The sequence below is a fragment of the Seriola lalandi genome, unplaced genomic scaffold (assembly GCF_002814215.2).
Source record: "Seriola lalandi dorsalis isolate HSWRI2012SDOR001 ecotype SW California unplaced genomic scaffold, Sedor1 jcf7180002054969, whole genome shotgun sequence".
In the NCBI taxonomy this organism is placed as follows: Eukaryota; Metazoa; Chordata; class Actinopteri; order Carangiformes; family Carangidae; genus Seriola; species Seriola lalandi.
The window spans coordinates 107238-125630 of NW_019525520.1; the positions used below are offsets into that span (position 1 = coordinate 107238).

The 18393-nt window shown below is 44.0% G+C and overlaps 2 protein-coding genes across 6 annotated transcripts in view; one reads left to right on the forward strand and one right to left on the reverse strand.

Moving 5' to 3' along the window:
* Window positions 1–9000, forward strand: part of mmd2a (monocyte to macrophage differentiation-associated 2a) — an 11554-nt gene extending 2554 nt beyond the window's left edge. Inside the window, exons 2-8 of one of the 4 annotated variants that reach the window (XM_087170949.1) lie at window positions 597–686; window positions 2834–2915; window positions 4407–4567; window positions 5895–5969; window positions 6049–6150; window positions 6324–6393; window positions 7170–9000. In XM_087170949.1, the coding sequence (XP_087027075.1) occupies window positions 2838–2915; window positions 4407–4567; window positions 5895–5969; window positions 6049–6150; window positions 6324–6393; window positions 7170–7370 (687 nt within the window). In that variant the 5' untranslated portion in view covers window positions 597–686; window positions 2834–2837 and the 3' untranslated portion in view covers window positions 7371–9000. Of the gene's footprint in view, window positions 1–596; window positions 687–768; window positions 1303–2746; window positions 2916–4406; window positions 4568–5894; window positions 5970–6048; window positions 6151–6323; window positions 6394–7169 lie in introns of those variants that run through there. The other 3 variants (XM_087170950.1, XM_087170948.1, XM_023395810.1) reach the window with 3 other exon arrangements.
* Window positions 9001–9028: 28 nt separating this feature from the next.
* ap5z1 (adaptor related protein complex 5 subunit zeta 1) lies at window positions 9029–16916 on the reverse strand. 2 transcript variants are annotated; one of them, XM_023395808.2, is made up of 18 exons: window positions 16777–16916; window positions 16135–16272; window positions 15542–15722; window positions 15163–15313; window positions 14620–14732; window positions 14354–14528; window positions 14124–14177; window positions 12817–12957; window positions 12651–12688; window positions 12107–12269; window positions 11590–11768; window positions 11339–11481; window positions 11134–11252; window positions 10279–10406; window positions 10062–10159; window positions 9836–9968; window positions 9485–9699; window positions 9029–9392 (listed from the first exon to the last, which is right to left on the reverse strand). In XM_023395808.2, exons 1-18 carry the CDS (start codon window positions 16815–16817, stop codon window positions 9140–9142), a joined length of 2463 nt encoding a protein of 820 aa, XP_023251576.1. In that variant the 5' UTR covers window positions 16818–16916; the 3' UTR covers window positions 9029–9139. The 2 variants fall into 2 exon arrangements, with proteins under 2 accessions (XP_023251576.1, XP_023251577.1); XM_023395809.2 differs by lacking the exon at window positions 14124–14177.
* Window positions 16917–18393: the final 1477 nt, after the last annotated feature.

An 18393-nucleotide genomic window follows, 5' to 3' on the forward strand; every position in this document is an offset into this window, starting at 1 on the left:
AACAGCTAAAATAGTTAGCTAAAAGCATAGATAACTACTGGATGGTTAGCTAAAAGTAATAAGCAGTTAGCTAGAATGAGTGAACAGCATGATAGATAAAAGTTATTTATAAACAGCTAAAATAGTTAGCTAAAAGCATAGAGAACTACTGGATGGTTAGCTAAAAGTAATAAGCAGTTAGCTAAAATGAATGAAAAGCAAGATAGTTAACAGTGATGATGAAACAGAAAACAAAATAAAGCCAATGAAATTGTTAGCTAAAATTAATCGATAGGCCTACAGGGCTGAGCTTTAGCCACAAACACAAACTTGACAAAAACAACCTAAATATTGACAATTCAGCTGAATTTAAAATATTGTAACGATAATTACTTTTATATGATTTGCAGTGTTAAATAACATCTGGTTTATAATCCTTTCAAAAGGACATATTTGATAAGGTTGTTGGGAACCACGGACATAGACAGCAGTTGACAGTATATCATGTTGGGTTCTTCGCATTAATCAGTCAGTTTGTTTGTATGTTTGTGTGTGTGTGTGTGTCATGCAATGCTTGTGTGTGTGTCATGCACTGTTTGTGTGTGCGTGGGTGTGAGATGGTGATAATCGTGAGAACCAGAGTTGGGATCCCAGGGGAGGTGAACTTGATCTTTGCTGGAAAAGGAATAGTCCTGGAGTTACAGAGTGTATGTAAACACACACACACACACATGCACACACACACACACACACACACACACACACACACGCACACACACACACACTTTTGTGCTGCTATCTTTGTTAGGGTCAGTTTGAGTTTTAGACCTTGAGAGTGAGGAATGTTCATTTGTGGAAAGTAAGGACACTGTGGTCACTGGGTTTTATACTCAGTTTTAGATTTAAGGTTAGATTAAGGTGTAGAGTAAGTTGAGGTTAAAGTTTGTGGAATGCATTAGTATTTATGTGTAATTATTTTGCAAATTTATTCCCTAATTTACAGATATTCTTTCTTAATATTTAAATTCCTGTGTATAATGTTGTATGTGTTGTGGAAGAGGCAGACAACCAGCACATGCTATTAACCCTAACACACAAAGACACTTACGTCTTATATATATATCGTATGTTGTAAACTGTAAAATCAAGTTATTTCTTTGATTCAACAAACGTTATCTCCTGTGATCAACCTTTGCAGCCGCTTCTGTGTCAACACGAACCTGATGTCAGCGATCAATGAATGAATCCTGTCTGAACATGAGGCTAGCATGCACGCTGTGACAAACAGGAGTAATCAGATGTTGATAGAGCTGAGATACGGAGGTTGGTGAACGAATCCACTTGTGTTGTACCTGTCAAAGCTGGCTCACAGGTGTTGGTTTTCTTAATTTGATTAAATGCAAATTTGTGAAGGAAATTACACCGCTAATGTAAAATATCCACTAAGGCAGGTCCTGCAGTCTGACCTAATAACACGGTCCTGTCTTGTCAATGGGCACTGCGTCAAAATCGAAGTTTAAGACCCTTTATTATTATAGTTTACATTGTTCTCACGTGCTGCGTATTTCTAAATAATGTCGTGTTTATACAGTAACCTTGGGACCGTGTGTTATTCCAACAATGGAGTGCTGTTTGCTCTCTGGGTACAGTAGTTGTCGCTTTCCTATGACTTGTTTAGCAACTGGCAGATGTTCCAGCTAAAGACACATTTCCCCTGTAAACTGATGAAGCCCTGAAATGAGAAGAAGAAGAAACGCTGCAGGTTCTCTGGAAACAGGGTGACACTGACTCAGCAATGATCCACAGGTTAGCTCACACTGACGGCTGTTGTGTTCACTGTGAGAAGAGGTTTGTAAAAGTTGAACTCAGAGTTGAGAAATATGTGTTAGCAATTGTAAAAAACAAAAAATGTTTTTGGTAAATCTAGTGTTTGATAGACTTTAACTGGATTGTGACAAGTTGTAGCTCGACCTGAAGGAGCGGCCATGTTGCCTTCCTTTACCTCCTTCTTCTTCTTCTACTGCTTCACTTTCTGCGCAGAATTAATGAATAGACCAGTGCAACAAAAAGGATGAACGAGGATGTGCGTGTGTGTGTGTGTGTGTGTGTCTGTGTGTGTGGTGATGAGCCTAAATGTGTAAACAAATAATACAGCTGACCGACAAAGACACACCTGTGGCCCTGCACGAGGAGCTTCATTCAAATCAGTGTGTGTGTGTGTGTGTGTGTGTGTGTGTGTGTGTGTGTGTGTGTGTGTGTGTTCATCTAGACGTATAAAATGTGGTTTCGTAACATCTCCAGATGTGTTTTTTCCTGTAAGCTGGGATTGAGAGATTTACTGCTGATTAAATAGCCTACACAACACACACACGCGCGCACATGCACGCACACACATTCACGCGCACACACATTCACGCACACACACACTCACACACACACACACAAACACACACGCGTAGTAACCTTTTCAGAATATATGGCAACATGAGAAATTATGCAAATGTAGTTAATGGTTAGTGGTGTGAGGGATCCTGTTGTGGTAGTACAGACGGTGACATCACTGGTGACCATAGTAACGCAGACAGTTGCCCCAGTAACGATGAGGCACACTAAAATTCAGACAACGTGATGTGGATTAGAGACCTGTAAATCCCCCAAGAATGACCATCACACACACACACACACACACACACACACCATTGGCCTTCATTGGTTCAGCACACAGTAACTTATTAACAACTAAAGCAGTAACTTGTTTTGCCTCCAGGTCTACATTCATCTTTCTTTCTTTCTTTCCTTCCCTTCCTTCCTTCCTTCCTTCCTTCCTTCCTTCCTTCCTTCCTTCCTCTCTCAGGTTCATGAATTGCAGGGTGCCAGCCAGTAGGAGATACCAGCCCACTGAATATGAACATGCTGCAAACTGTGCCACACATGGGGTGAGTCGCACAAACACACACACATAGACACACACACACACACACACACACACACACACACACACACTTTCAGAGTAAAAGCTTGTGTCTCTCCCTGTGTTTTCCACGTTTAGTGAGTTCGTCCGTTAAGAGAAAAGATGGAAAGGATAGCGAGGAATGACGGGGGAACGGGGAGGATTTTTTTTGGCTGAGTGATGGAGACAGTGGGCGATAATCTGTGATTCAGCCTGTAGCTTCCTCTAATCTGCTGTAATCCCTGTACGCTTCTGCCTCAGAGAGAGCAGGACAGAGAGAGAATGAAACAGACAGGAGGAAAACAGCGGCAAAACATGTCCATAATGACTGTAAAGCCTCCAACGGGGCAGCGGTTTCTATAGTGTGTCCACTCGTCCCTTCACTGCTGCTACGCTGCATGCTAACGTTAACGACAGTGTCCAGAATAAAAGCAACAGTTTCAACATTTCGGAAAAATATACGTATTTGTTTTCCTGATGAGAGTCAAATGAGAAAAAATTACCACTACTGTCATGTCCGCCAGCGAAACATGACGCTCTCTCTGGCAGCCGCTTATCTCATCAGGAAACGGTGAAAGAGCAAGTCTGGCTCTGTCCAAAGATAACAGCATCCTCAGGGCGACAAGCTGAGGTATCTCCTGAGGTGAGAATGGAGCTCACTCATCGTCACGTCGTTTGTGCCCCGCGTATGTTAGTGTGTTTCATCTATTTCACACGGATCTGTAAAGATGGCAGACAGCCAACCGGGCTGCTCGGAACAGTAATCAGGGTTAGGGTTAGGCATTTAGGGGTTGAAACCCAATACTGCTTTCTATTACATCTTTGGTATTGATCGTTTTTGTATCAGAATAAAGTGAAAGAACAATGTGTCTTTTTACAACCAAAGATCATTTGTTTCTGTCTCTGTTCTGCTATTTCTAAATGTCCCGTGATTGTCAGAGGAAACATGAATATGACCGTGTGCAGGTTGAATCAGATTGCGATCTTTTGCATATTAATTAGGTAGAGTTAACGTGTTCCCACCCTGGGACATGGCCGTAACCATCGCCCTTGTTTCTCGGCCGGGCTCAGTCACTTCCTGGATCTTTGTCGTCACCACAAAGTTACTGAAACAGAGCGACACACAAACAAGAAATAACATGTTAATATGTGAGCTTTAGAGGAGCTGGTGGGTGAGCAGGCTAGCTGTTTCCCCTTGTTTCCAGTCCTTATGCTAAGCTAAGCTAAGATAAGATAAGCTAAGCTAAGATAAAATAAGCTAAGCTAAGATAAATAAGTTACTGGTGAATTTCGTCGAGCAGTTTTAACCTGAAGTGCATTGTCAACAACATTTCATGCATGATTGAAAAGTATTTAGTGACTAAACCTTTAAGATATCTGGGAAAATATCTGTGTGTGTGTGTGTGTGTGTGTGTGTACTGTGAGGAAAAGACAATGATGTCAGACCATGGCTCTGTGTTTTTCTGATCCTCTCCAGTTGTGGATCCTTCCTAGCCTGGTGGGCGGGTCGGTGCTCTACTTCTTGTCTGTGGACCAATGGCATCGTGTTGCCGCCTGGCTCTATGGGAGCGGGCTCACTGGCTTGTTCGTCACCTCAACACTCTTCCACACTGCTGCATGGAAAATCAGCCACCTCCGGTCTGTGTGTGTGTGTGTGTGTGTGTGTGTGTGTGTGTGTGTGTGTGTGCATAGCAGAAAACGCTGGTAGGGATTTAGCAGATGTGCATGGGTGTCCTTCTGTGTAGACATTCACATCACACTCAGACATACACTTTGCTAATTATGACAGAGCCAGAAGGCCAGAGACCAAACAACAGATGTGGCGTGGTGATGAAAATATTTCACATCATCTTCGATTCACACTCTCTGAAAACAGGTCACTCTCATACGGAGAAAGTCAAACACACTCACATTAAAACCGTCCTGTCGCGTTCCTCATAGAACAACAACAGAACACATTTTCATCTTATAAAGTTCTACGTTCTCGGTTTGACACATCATCAGATAATGAGAGTTACCTGTACTACTAAATAAAGGTAATAACTAATTACCAATTACAAAGGGTTTTGAAATACTGTGAGCAAGAAAACATAAACTCAACTAAAAGATTCAGACTGTATCATAGTTTTATTTCTTACATATTTCTGCTATATTAGTGTGTATAGTAGTAATAGTATAGTAAAACTGTTTTTCCACATGTGGAAGTTCCCACATAACTGCAGTCACATGATCTGAGTGTTAACGTTGTTTTATTCACGATAACTTCCTCCAGGATTAACAAATCAATCCTCAAACAGCTGAAGGAGAATCAACAGGATTACTTCATCCTGATAACTGCATGTTAGCCTGAATCAGCCGAGTCACGTTTCCCCTTTTATTCTATTTTGCTGAAGCGCAGGTTTTTAATTCTGAACTGTGAAAACTATCCTGGCTGATCTCTAACACTTTCCGTCATACCTGTAATTAAAGGGACTGACAGTCAGTTCATACATGGGCTGATGCTCAGGATCCAGTCTGTACTTGTGCTTGTTTTTACGACAACAGAAGCTCCAGATAACTTTTAAACCAGCTTTGAAGAACTGGAAAATCCAGACTGGGCGTCAAATCATCAACAATTAAATCAAGCTAAATTGTTTTTTCACGTAATAACAGGCCAAAACAAATACATGTAAGCCTTGCATAACCCTGAGCTCTCTGAGTTTGAGTGATTATTATTAGGACACGAGCAGATTTAACTGAGAAATAAAAATAAATGCTTCTTCCAGCTCCTCCTCTGGCCTTTCACACACATGATGGTCCAAAAAGACAAAACAAACACTGTGTTAAAGGACGTGGTCAGGAGACTGATTATATTTCTACAGTCTGGGACACTTCATATTTCAGGAGTTACAGATGATGATTTTTCCCTAAATAAAGTTGTTTCATGTTTAAGAACTGAGCGGTTTGTCTGTTTGTCTCTGTGTAGGAAGCTGGAGCAGCGTTTTCACATGTGTGACAGAATCGCCATCTACTTCTTCATCGCCGCCTCCTACTCGCCCTGGTGAGTCATGTGATTTCAGGGGAAATAATAATAATAAGGCGTCTGAATAATGATGAACAACGACGATGTGTTTCTCCAGGTTGATGCTGAGGGAGCTGGGCCCCTGGGCGTGCCACATGCGCTGGCTGATCTGGGTCATGGCTTGTGTAGGATCCATGTACGTCTTCTTCTTCCATGAGAGGTAACACAGTCTCTCTGCTCCGTTCCCTCCGCTTTAACACAATTAACCCTGAAACCAAACTCCCCCGGTCCTCGAGTGTTTACAGCAAACTCCGGACCCGCTGTTTGTGGCAGAAACAATTACACAGAGAACTGGAGGTGTTATCTGTTCATGTCCCACTTTCCTACCTGCAGGTACAAGCTGGTGGAGCTGCTGGGATACGTGGCCATGGGGGCTGTTCCTGCGTTGGTCATCCTGTCCATGGTGAGAACAAAGCACAGTCACAATCACAGTCACAGCCCTCAGCCGGCTTCCTGCTGCTGTGTGGAAACCAGACAGAATCTAAAGAACCAAACCGCAAAACACTTGTTTTAGCCACTTAATAAAAAAAAAAAGGCCATAAACACTTTATTTTGAATATTTTCACGTCTTTTATCTAAAAATCAAAAAGCATTTTCATCTGGAGCTACAGTTTGTGAACCACTGAACTACCGTGTTACTACGCTGGTCAGCTGTTTGAGTCAAAGAACTAAGTGTAGGTGCATCAGAACTACAAACCGACCAATCAGAACACAGCTCAATTTGACCAATCAGGACACTGCTACAAATCAATCAGTCAGAATAACCAATCAGGATATGGCTACAAATAGATTTCTCTTTACTGCTGTGACAGAACTTCTTCATATTTGGCACAAACTTTCAGTAGGACTCAAGGATGAGCTGATTAGACTTTGGGGGTCAAAGGTCAAAGTGACCTCACAGATCACGGTTTTGGCCTTGTGAACGTGATATCTCAGTAACACCTCGAGGGAAATTCTTCAAATTTGGCAGAAGTGTTCACTTGGACTCAAGGATGGATTTTGGTGTCAAAGGTCAAAGGTCGAGGTCACTGTGACCATAGAAAATAATTTTTTTCACCATAACTAAAAGAAAGTTTTACACAAACACTTTGAAAATTAATTTAGTTAAAATGTTTGACTAAAAAATGTTTTCTTTCCTCGGCCAACTCTTTAATTAGAGGTTCTTCTGGTGTGTTACAGGTGGAGCGCACAGGTGTGTGTGAACTGGCAGTGGGAGGTGTCTTCTATGTAGTGGGCGTGGTCTTCTTTAAGAGTGACGGCCTCGTCCCGTTCGCTCACGCCATCTGGCATCTTTTCGTTGCCGTCGGAGCGGGGATTCACTATTACGCCATCTGGAGGTACCTGTACTTACCTGGGCCGCTGCTGCAGACGGCCAGGTGACCAGCTGGAGATCACATGGCTCCACACCGAGTCACATGACCCAAGAACAAGCGTAATTTACTCATGAGATCACCGTGTTTTGAAAACGGCTCACTGAAGCCGAACGTGTGATGACTGATAATACGGTGTGATGATACTAAACAGGTGGGCGAAGGAATGCGATTCTGATTCTGCTTTGTAAAACCAGCTATCATCACTAACACATGCGCATCACACCAGTCTGTACTGGTTATACTGGTCGCTGCATGGATGCCAATCTGTAGAGAAAGTGAGAAACGGCTCCGGGTGTGAAACTACAGTGAATGTACCAGGAAGTTTAAATGACCAATGTTGAGTTAAAGGAACAGTTTGACATTTTGGGAAGTATGTTTATGCGTTTCCTTGGTGTTCAGATCGATACCGCTCTCACACGTGTGTACGCTAATTAAGAAGCTACAGCCAGCAGCCGGTTAGCTTAGCTTAGCTTAGCATAGCACAGAATCTGTAAACAGGGGTGAACAGCTGACCTGGCTTTGACCTGACTAAAGAATTAAAGTTACAGCTCAGTTGTTTAATCAGTCTTGTTGTCAGGCAAGTTACTGCCACTGTGCTAAGCTAAGCTACAATGCTACTAGCTTTCATATTTACTTCACATATATACATACGTGTGGTATTGATCTTCTCATCTAACTCTTCACAAGAAAGCAAATAAAGAGCATTTCCTGAAAAATGTCAAACTGTTCCTTTAAACTTCTGTAAGTGAACTTACAACATACTGTCTGTGACATCACTTCCTCAGCTTTCCTGAACATCTGAGGTGATGTGCCAAAACCTACCGGACACACATTCCTCAATAGTGGTGCTAACTAGCCGGGTTTAAATAGTGGAACTGACTTTATTTTACTTTCCAGTTTCAGGCCAGTATATTACTTCTTCCTCTGAGGGCATTTAAACTGTAAAGTGTGCAGCATCTTTGCTGTACTGGTCTTAGGTGATCACAGACTACAGAACGTAATCTGCTGACCATGTAATATCTGTGTGATATGAATGAACTGACACCCTGAAACAGACTGATTGACCGTCTCTCCGTCAGGACGAGGTCGACTGATTAGTGGAACTGGCCTCGTTGTGATTTATATTTATCGTGAATCACACAAAATCGATTCTGATGCTTTACTGTAATGTGATTTAAAGATGAAAAGTTCATCATAAAGTCACACTGACGACTGTATTCTGGGTCAAACATTGATCTCCCCGATGATCTCGTTTTAAACGACCACGATTGGCCGTTGTTTTGTTGAAGTGATGCACTATTATCCTGAAGCACTTTTCTATTAACAGCAGTGACGACTTCCCTAGAACTTCCTGAATATGACAGAAATAACACTTTAAATACATGTTGACTATATATGCAAATTTTCCATTTTTATTTTCACAGTTTTGATTTTTATACTTAATCCAGCACTTCATAGGTCACACTTTCAGGTCTTTCCTAACCTTTAGTAGAGAAAAGAAATTCTGTTTTAACTTTTAGAAAACAGAGCACTTACTCAGGAAGTGGAGCATTTCAGTTTTGTTTGTGTTTTTTGTAAATCAGATGATCTATTTTGTAAAATTGTGAAATCACTGTATTAAAGAAGAGACACTATTACACGGAGAGGATCTGTGTATTCTGTGAATCACGTTTCAAACAAACATTTATTTACAAAAATAATGTGCAAAATCAAACAAGGTTCATTAGGCTGTGTGTCACATGACTGTGTGCGTGTGTGTGTGTGTGTGTGTGTGAGTCACTGCGAGTGTGTGAGGCTGGTGAGGGTTCGCAGTTGCAGTGGCGTGGACACGTTGGTGTCTCGGTGCCACTGTGGTGTGGTGACGTGTGGAGGCGGGGTCAATACACTCTGAGCCACACCGGGGGTCTTCAGCAGCGACCACAACTCCTCCCCTCGTGTTACTATGGCAACAAGATCCTCCTCGTCTGAGCACCAGGCCACTGACCCCCCTCTGGTTACTGTTCTCAGCTTGGAGAGGAACAGAGACACCCTGCCGCGGACAAACACACAAACACAGCACCTTACACACGTGTGTGTGAATGAGAACAGAAAGTAAAACTGACGTGTTTGCCTGTCGCTCACCTGGGGATGAGGTCATGTGACCGCGACGCCAGCTTAGCCAGAGCGCTCATCAGAGTGGTGACGACTCTAGGGGCAGGGGACGCCGCTCCTGGCGGCGGGGCAGATGAAGTTATCTCAAACAGCACGGCCTCCAACGCCTCGAAACAGGAAGTGATGAGCCTCACAGAGCAGCGAGAGTCACATGACACAGAGAGGTACTCTCCCAGCACCCACACCTGAGAGCCACACAGATTCAGCATTATTATGGCGTCAGGTTTTTAACATATTCTCTTGTTTTAACCACGTTTCAGTAATACACAGGATCCAACACACACACACACACACACACACACACACACACAGTTTCATTACCACGTGTGTGTAGATTTCCTCTTTGCTGTAGACGTTGGCTGTGCTTCCAGCAAACTCCAGCAGCTCGTGAGACTGATCCACTACCAGAGAGGGGTGGAGCTTACACAGCCTCAGCAGGTGGCAGCTGAACACCCTGAAGAAACAGAGAGAGAGAGAGAGAGTGAGGAGACTAACACAAAGTCTCCCAGCAGCAGAGCGACGCTCAGGTGTGTGTAAAGGTGAATACCTGTGTATCTCTTTGATGTATGCGGGGAGGCTGAAGAGGAGGCTGCTTCTCTCCAGCATCACCAGAACCAAATGGGCTAAAAGCTTCTGGTCAGCGACCTACAAACACAAACACAGACATGATCCAGTTTATAGAAACTGACACTAAACATCCTGCACTTCTGTGTCCGGTCGCTGCATTTGTGATGAATTTGTAAAAAACATTTAAATCTCTTCACCGCGACGACCGCGTTGAAAAAGATGTGCAACATCACAGGGACGGTCTGCGCGCACTGAATAACTCTCGGCCAATCAGCCGCCTCGGCCAGCATCTCGTGGAGCGTGCTCAGTCTGTCGATCGTGTCACCTGTGGAGGGAGAAAGAAAAGCACTATGTCAACCAGCCCTGTTACCAAAATAAAAGCCAGAGTTCAATCTGCCAGAATGAGCACGATGAGCACGGTCAGCAGTTCCTGAGAAGACGACTGTAATCTGTGGCAAGTTATATAATATATAAATATTCACTGTGGAATAAACAGACAAGCTGTTTCCATACTTCCTTTCTTTATGATAAGCTCCAATAATAATAATAAAATTAAACTTTATTTGTCCCTTTTATATAAGAAATAAGCACAAAGTGATTTACAACAAAAGAAAAAGACATAAAATAAACATGTTGATCTTAAATGAAAAACATTAAAAACATTCATGTAAAATGAGAATAATGAATAAAATAATAAATCATTAAATAATAAGACATTTAGTGCTGAGGATGAACGTGGCGCAAAGTGCAAATTCTCCAAGCTAGTTAAAGGTTAAAGTGAAGAAATAAGTTTTGAGTTTTCTTTTAAAAATATTCAGTGAGCTCAGATATCAATACATATTTATATCTTCTATCAATACATATCTATATCTGATCTGATCTACAGGTCGTGTGTTTCGGCTGTGGCTCGGAGTTAATTGGTTAACGAGGCGTTGTGTGTGAGGAGGAGGAGCTTGAAATCAATTCTTGCTGTAACAGGAAGTTAAACTGGACTGATTAAGCTCTCTCCTCTTGGAGCCGAGTATTCCTTTCAAATGTGTTGCTATGGTTACCTGACCCTGCCTCCGCTCGAAGCAGGTAGAGGAAAAGTCCTCTGAAAGAAGTGCTTCGAAATGCGTCCAATGAGAGGAGGCCGCGTCCGCATGGCTCAGAGATGGGCGTGCACGTTAACCTGCAACACACACACACACACACACAACCGGTGAGATGTTGGTAGAACAGGTGTGTAGGTGTGTGTGTGTGTGTGTGTGTGTGTACCTGAGCTGCAACACCAGTGTGGCAGAGAGACAGGGCAGGTCCAGCAGTGTGTGCAGCAGCTCCACTGCAGTTTCAGCGGTCACCAGAGAGGGCAGCAGATCCACAAAGTCATCCACCACGGCCGGACTGTCCCACGCCAAGAACTGCAGACACACAGGGAGTGTAAGCAGAGATCCCGCGCCTCACACACCTTGTGTTACATGTATTCCTCACTAGTGCACAGCAGGTATGTGTTGAATATTAAAAAAGACCTTCAGCAGGTTCGGGAAGGAGCGGATGTATTGCGGGACACGGAGCCGCAGGCTGTCCAGGTTCAGCCGGAGGAAGCGTAGAAGCTCGTGGGCCAGGAAGGGGTCGCTGAACAGCTCGGCAGGAAACCGACCAAACACCAGCCTCCACACGCCGTCGCAGTCCACTGCTGCCATCTCACCTGAACAGAAACACAGACACACAAACACAGTTCAGCAACATTTTAACACCGACATGAATCTGAAAACTGAACGGAAATGTTTCTTATTATTAGGTCGTTACCCCAAAGAATCTAATGTAAAACAGATGACAGCACTGTCATGGAAACATGGGTTGGTACATGGTTAAAGGAATTGTCTGTATGTTAGAAAACATTAATTATTCCATGAAGGGGGAAAAGTACAGAGTGTACGTGTGTGTGTTTTATTTTAGTCTCAACAAACTTATTACAGTATGTACATGTGATCTGGAGAAAGAGAGGACACACACACACACACACGCACACACACACACACACACCATGGTTGAGGTAGAACTGTGCGATGGGCAGCAGGACTCTGGCAAACGTCAGGTCTGAGCTGAGCCGACCAAAGAGCGCCTTGACGCACGGGAACGTTCGGTAGACCAGCGACGCGTCCTCCACACACACACAGTCCAGGATACACACCGCCTCCACCAGACACTAGGAGAGGAAACAGGACAGACAGCAGTCTAGTTTTATCTCATCTGGTTCTTTAGTTTTTACTGAGTATTTCTTTTTGTTAGTGATTTCCTTCATGAGTATCCGTCTGTTCTGTGTGTAGGTGTGGAAGATTAATAGCATAGCAACAGAAATGAGCTGCTGTGTTCTTCTCCAATAATCATAAACCTGATGTTCACTGTTATTACAGCCGATGTCCTGGAGGTTAGCAGAAGACACTGAGCAGAATATCACGTGCTCAGTGCCATAAACACACCGGGGACAGGACGGGAGGACGTGTAGGACAATGTGATTAAGACAGAAGCAGACACTGAACCACTCTGCTACACGACCCTGCTGAGTGTGTCTGAGACATGGGCTCACCGCTTTCTGCAGCTCCGTGTCCGTCCTTTTATGTGCCTCTGAGACAAAGACAAGAGGACACATCACAAACTTATCACATGCATAAGTTATTGATTCAAAATCTGCATTAACACCTACGTAAATGACTTTCATCATCTAACACACACACACACACACACACACTCACTGCGGTCGCTCTGTTCGATGAGGCGTAGGCAGTACTGGAAAGCCTTCTCCCTCAGACGCTCCTTCGGAGGCAGCAACCGGCTGGAGGAGGACGTTGCTGAAACCATGGAAACCACCGATCCGTCCACCTCCGACCGGTCATCTGCGACACGAGAGGTCAGGAATGAGGAGTCACGATTCAAAAACCTCCTCAAACAAATTACAGTTGAAGATAATCAAAGCCCACGTGAACAGCCATCAGCAGCCTGTTAGTTGGTTTTTTTATTACGGAAAATGTAATTACTGGATGTTTTGATTTACAGGAAGAAACAGTGAACTACTGCTGCAATGTTGATGAAGAGAAACTTCAGGTTTAGTGTCACAGTTAGCTTCATCAACGCTTCTTTACTACTGCTTCAAAAAAAAAGTATTGTGCAGCAGGGAAACATGGGAAAGAGATTTATAGAATAATGACAGATTTTTACTTTGATTTCCTCTGTTTTCTTAAAGGTACCCTGTGGAGCAGTGTTTCTAAGAGGGGACACGTGCACAAGCTCGCAAACTCCTCCCAATGTTTCACACTATTCCACCGATCAACAGTTGGCGGTAAGGCACCGAGACATGCAGCGACGCAGAGGAAGACTGTCAGGAAGTAACATTGGTCGTAAAAAACGCCGGGTTTTAAGAGGAAAGACGAAGATTCAACAGGGTCGTTTGTCCTCGAGGATCCGCACGATGTTTGGTGAGTAACAGTGAATGAAACACAAACTCCACAGAACACCTTTGAATTAAAGCCTTAAAATGAACCCGCTATTTGAGTGACTGTTAGAAATGTTTGACAGCGAAACTTCCCGAAGCTGTTCACCCAAGTGTGGAGTGCAACAAGACCCACATCATAATGAGCTATTTCACAACAGCACAAATCCACATATTTACATGGATTACATACAGTATAGAGAATAATCGGAAGGTCACAATCATCCAATCAAGGAAGTCAAGAGGAAAGAGAGAAAAAGAAGGTTTCCTACACCTCTTTAACACATCACATGCAACATGTAGTATGTTTAGTGTAGTAGTATCCGTGATTAAATCATGTTTCCAAACTCATCAGAAGATTGAATTTAAGGCGAAAAGCACAGACAGCAGTGAGAGTGAAGTTACCAAGTCACAGATCTCTGGTTAGAAATTATTTGTTAAATCAAAAGTCGTTATTCTGTGAATCATGAAAATAATCAGGTGCTGTGAGTTGACCTGCCCCCCCCCCCCGAGGTGTAGGAGTTAAGACCGTCACGTACATGCAGGGAAGGTCCACATACTGACATATCTTACCATTGGAAAAGGAGTGGGAGTGTGAGAGGGAGAGGCTGAGCTGCAGCCTGTTTGCTGGAGATGATGAAAACAACAGATCAGGTGACACGAGTGACATGAATTCATTTCAGCCTTCGCGGCTCATTCTCTGAGGCTGATGTTCCTTGTATGTACTCTGCAGCTGTGACACACAGTAATGAGCTTCTCTCGCACGAGAAGGCAAAAGGTTGTGGTTTGTATCAGAGTCATACCAGTATCAGCTGCGATGTTGCCGCTGGAAACCGAGTGGTAGGTGAGAAGCCAGTGGCGCAGCATGGAAAAGGAATAAACATTCATCCACTGGTCGTCAGTGAAGCCTTGGCCCACACACAGCACAGTGAAGAAATCCCCGGACACCGTCCCGTCCAGCTCCGCTATCGGCGCCGGCTGGAACACACACACCAAACAGCACCGTCAAGAAAACTCTGAGCCGTCTTTACAGTTCTGGTGTCACATCTTAGTGACGATCGCTTTTTACCTGGCGTGACCTGGGCCCTGTGAAGAATCCTCCGGAGGAAGCCCCGCCTCCCTGCGTGATGCTCGCATAACGCAGCCAATCAACAAGCTTTTTGCTCAGGAGGGTCAGGTGATCTGCAGAAAGTACACAATAACTGGATGCAAGTAACGCTGTGCAGTTTTTAAAAATGCAAAATAATGCAATATATTTCAATATTTTCTACACTTGGTTTTAATGTGAACGCTATCACTTATTTCTCTGTTTGCACATTATGTAAATACCTTTGTAAATGTCTTTACTTATGCACATACCTTCTTATTCATGGTTGAGTTGATCATTTTCTACTTTAATTCTATTGTTAAACTTGTTTTATTTCTTCTACCTCGTTTCCTGTGCTGCAGTAACAAGTGAATTTCCTCGGTGTGGGATCAACAAAGGTTTATTTTAACTTCTCTTATCTTATTAAGTCAGGTGGAGAAATAGGAGTGGTGTGAAAAGGCCGGACAATCGCTTGATGACTGATTTAAATGTGCTGGAAAACGTTCGTCTGATTTGTCGGCCTACCTTCAGAGAGGCACTCGGGGCTGTGTGTGAGGACGCTGTTGAGGATCGGCAGCGTGTGTGTGAACGAATGAGTCGGCGCCTCTGACTGACGGCTCTCCAGGCTGCGAAGGAGCTGAGAGCATAGTGACGACAGCTCGGACCTGGATCCGGCCTGTAAGGGTCACAGTGTGTGAGAGAAAGATTGCGTTTAAGTTTAGATCTGAAAACACAACAAGCTCCTTCAGCGTGTCGCTTCGTGCTGGAACCAGTGAAGCTTAATAGCGTTGTTCCTCTTTCCTCAGAGAAGGATTTTCACAAAATGCACACCACGCTGTCTAAGGTAAGTGTTGCAGCATGATGTTACACACGTCTCCGAATAATGAGGATGAAGGTTGGACACCTGTGAGAGCAGCAGGGCAGCGGCGTAGCTGTTGAGCTGACTGATGTTCTCTTGGTTGTAGTTCAGTTCCTGACCAGGGAGGGGCAGTGTCTCTCTGAGCACGGCCGAGCTCAGCACCTGAAGCTGCTCCACCGGAGAGGAGAGGAGAGATAAAAGTCTCTTCTGCAGCTCTGCGGGTAACCTTTGGTCAGTGACAGAGGAGACATGAGACGGGTGTCAGCTGCACAAAGGCAGAGAGGTTAAACGTTAAAGTTCAGACAGGATATCACAGGACAAAAACACTCCAGGGCTCTTTGAAAGTTTTTATCATAGTCAACATCTTGATAGTTTATTATAAGAAGTGTGACGCTGAGAGGAGGCTGTGCTGTGCAGTGCTGAAAACACACAACCCAGATGGAAAGGTTATTGACTGAGCGCCTGAGGGGTTGTGGCTCCGCTGTGGAACCACCGACAGTCATGGGAGTTTATAGAGAGGAAGAGAGAGAGGGTGAGGAAGAAAGGAGGAGGTTGGTCGAGAACAGGCCTGAAATGTGCAGATTAAACATGAGTGTGAATGGACAGTGGCTGGAGGTGCAGGCTGGAGCAGCTCTTACGTCCTGGTGTACTTGGTGGCAGAGAGGATGAGGTGCAGCCTCTGCAGGGAGTCGATCGTCTCATGGCCGAACTCCTTCCCCTGGAGCAGCTTCACCAACCTGCTGTAAAACTTCTGCAGCTCAGACTCCTGAATCTCCCTGAAACAGTGACACACAGTGCACCTGTTGGTTTGGTCTCTGCAAAGCCCTTTGACTCACTGCTTATTAACATTTTACCACCCGATCGACTGACACAACATTAAATCAAGCCCATATTTGATCAATCACGAACACCTTTGGCTGTTTACCAGTTTAAAGTAACAAACAAAACCAATATCGCCGGTTAGAGTCCCGAGCAGCTAGCAGTTAGCTCGTTTCTCTCTGGGTAAACCGCGATAAAATGAAAGCTTTTTGACATTTTATATAGTAAATACACAGGTAAAATACAACAGGTGTTTTAGGGAGATCAGTTATTAGCTGCTTTCCCACCTGTGACAGAGGACTGTTAGAATAAAGTAACTTTAACGCGCGGTAACGGTTTGACAGGCTAGCGGGCTTTAGCCTCGTTAGCTTAGCGGAGGAAATGCTGATAAAACGGTGTAAAACAAATCGACGAGAGGAGCTGAAGGCGGCTGAGAAACTTCTTCCTCTCCGTTTTCTTACCTGGCTTGTTTAATTAAACTCTCTGAACCGTGAGAGTACATCCTGAGAGAGGGAGAGGGACATCACTCCGCTGCCCCGGTCTGCAGCGGAAGGTAAACAGTCCGGTCCTTGATCGGGTCCTGACTGGAATCACATGACACGACTTTAGTTCCGCTTCTGCTTCTTTCCGCTTCTGCTTCTTTTCCTGGCAGATATCTATATACGCTTTTTTTTTTCTTGGAGGGTTGTCTAGTGGTTTTTCTCTCTTTTTTAACTTCCTGTTTAGAGGTCAAGGTGTTGGAGGTGTGTCAGGAGGGTAGAGCCTCACCTGGACCACTTCTCCTGAAGGTTATATAGAGGACTGGAGGAGCAGGACCCGCTCTCATTGTGGTTTATCTTTATTTTATGTTTTTATCGATTACATGTTTTACACTTCCACACATTCATACACTCACCTCACATCTGATATACTTTAATTACTTGTGTGGTCTCCCTTGTTTTGTTATGAATTTTGAGCCGGTTCATGTGAGAGTTCATTGCGGGAGGTTTAAATCCTGGACGAGACCTCGTTTTTATCTTGAACCAGCTCAAAACAAGGGAGACCACACAGATAATTAAAGTTTAAAACCAACTGAAAAGCTTCATGTATTCTGTCCACTGACATTATCGCTTCTCCAGCCTCTACTGAGATTTTCCCTCCTCCATACTTCAATAAAAACACTTTCTATTTTTGTTTTTTTAATAAATTCTCTTTGACACTGATTTCCCAACTTGGCTAATGTTGCTCGTCTGTCTTACGTGTCCTGGGACCACAGTCTAAACTAGGTGTCACCATGCTTCTCATATACATGTTAATTCAGGTGTTTGTTTAAATGCCTCTTTATATGAATCTCTTAAGTTCTTGTCCATTAGCTGTCAGGCTTCTAGCGGTCCATCTCACAATATAAAACATAGTAGTTTAGTAGTTTAGGAAAGATCCAGGTTCATCTTCAGACACTCGCCCACAGACTTTCATTCGCCAGCTGAGACTTTGCCTCAGAGTCCCAGGAGTAAGTCATTGGTCCATGTCTCCTCTCTGGTTGTTCCTGTGATTCCCAGCGTCTCTCTCTCTCTCAGCTGCAGACGACATCACGAGCTGCATCTGATTTCTCTTTTGGCACCGCTGTGTGTGGAGGTGCAGCCCCTGGTTTTCTGCTCTTACCTGAACTCTGGGTCTCAACAGTAGTGGGGCTCCTTAACCTTTTTCTGAGCACTTCACAGGTTTATTAGACTTCTCCACAACGCCTACAGCGGTGCTTTCCTCTACATGCAGCGGCCACAGGGACATATATCTTTGGTGGCTGCAGCACCACAAGTGGAGCTTTTTCATATGGTCTGAGTGACTGAGCGCACCATGTAACCAAGTGACACCCTTTTTGGCAGTCCTTTCTCTTTAAATGCGATAAGCACTGCAGAAGTATTTCTTTCATTTAGGGGATTTCCTATTTGAGTCACATTTACAATGTGCTCCCCCCCATTCAAGTTGTTTAGCTTCTTGTGGTCTGATATCTCCACTGACACATCGTGAACCCTTCTGCTTGGTGTGAACCTGCTGCTCCTTTTCCTAGGAAACTCTTAAGTTTCGGAGCTTTAGCCTGA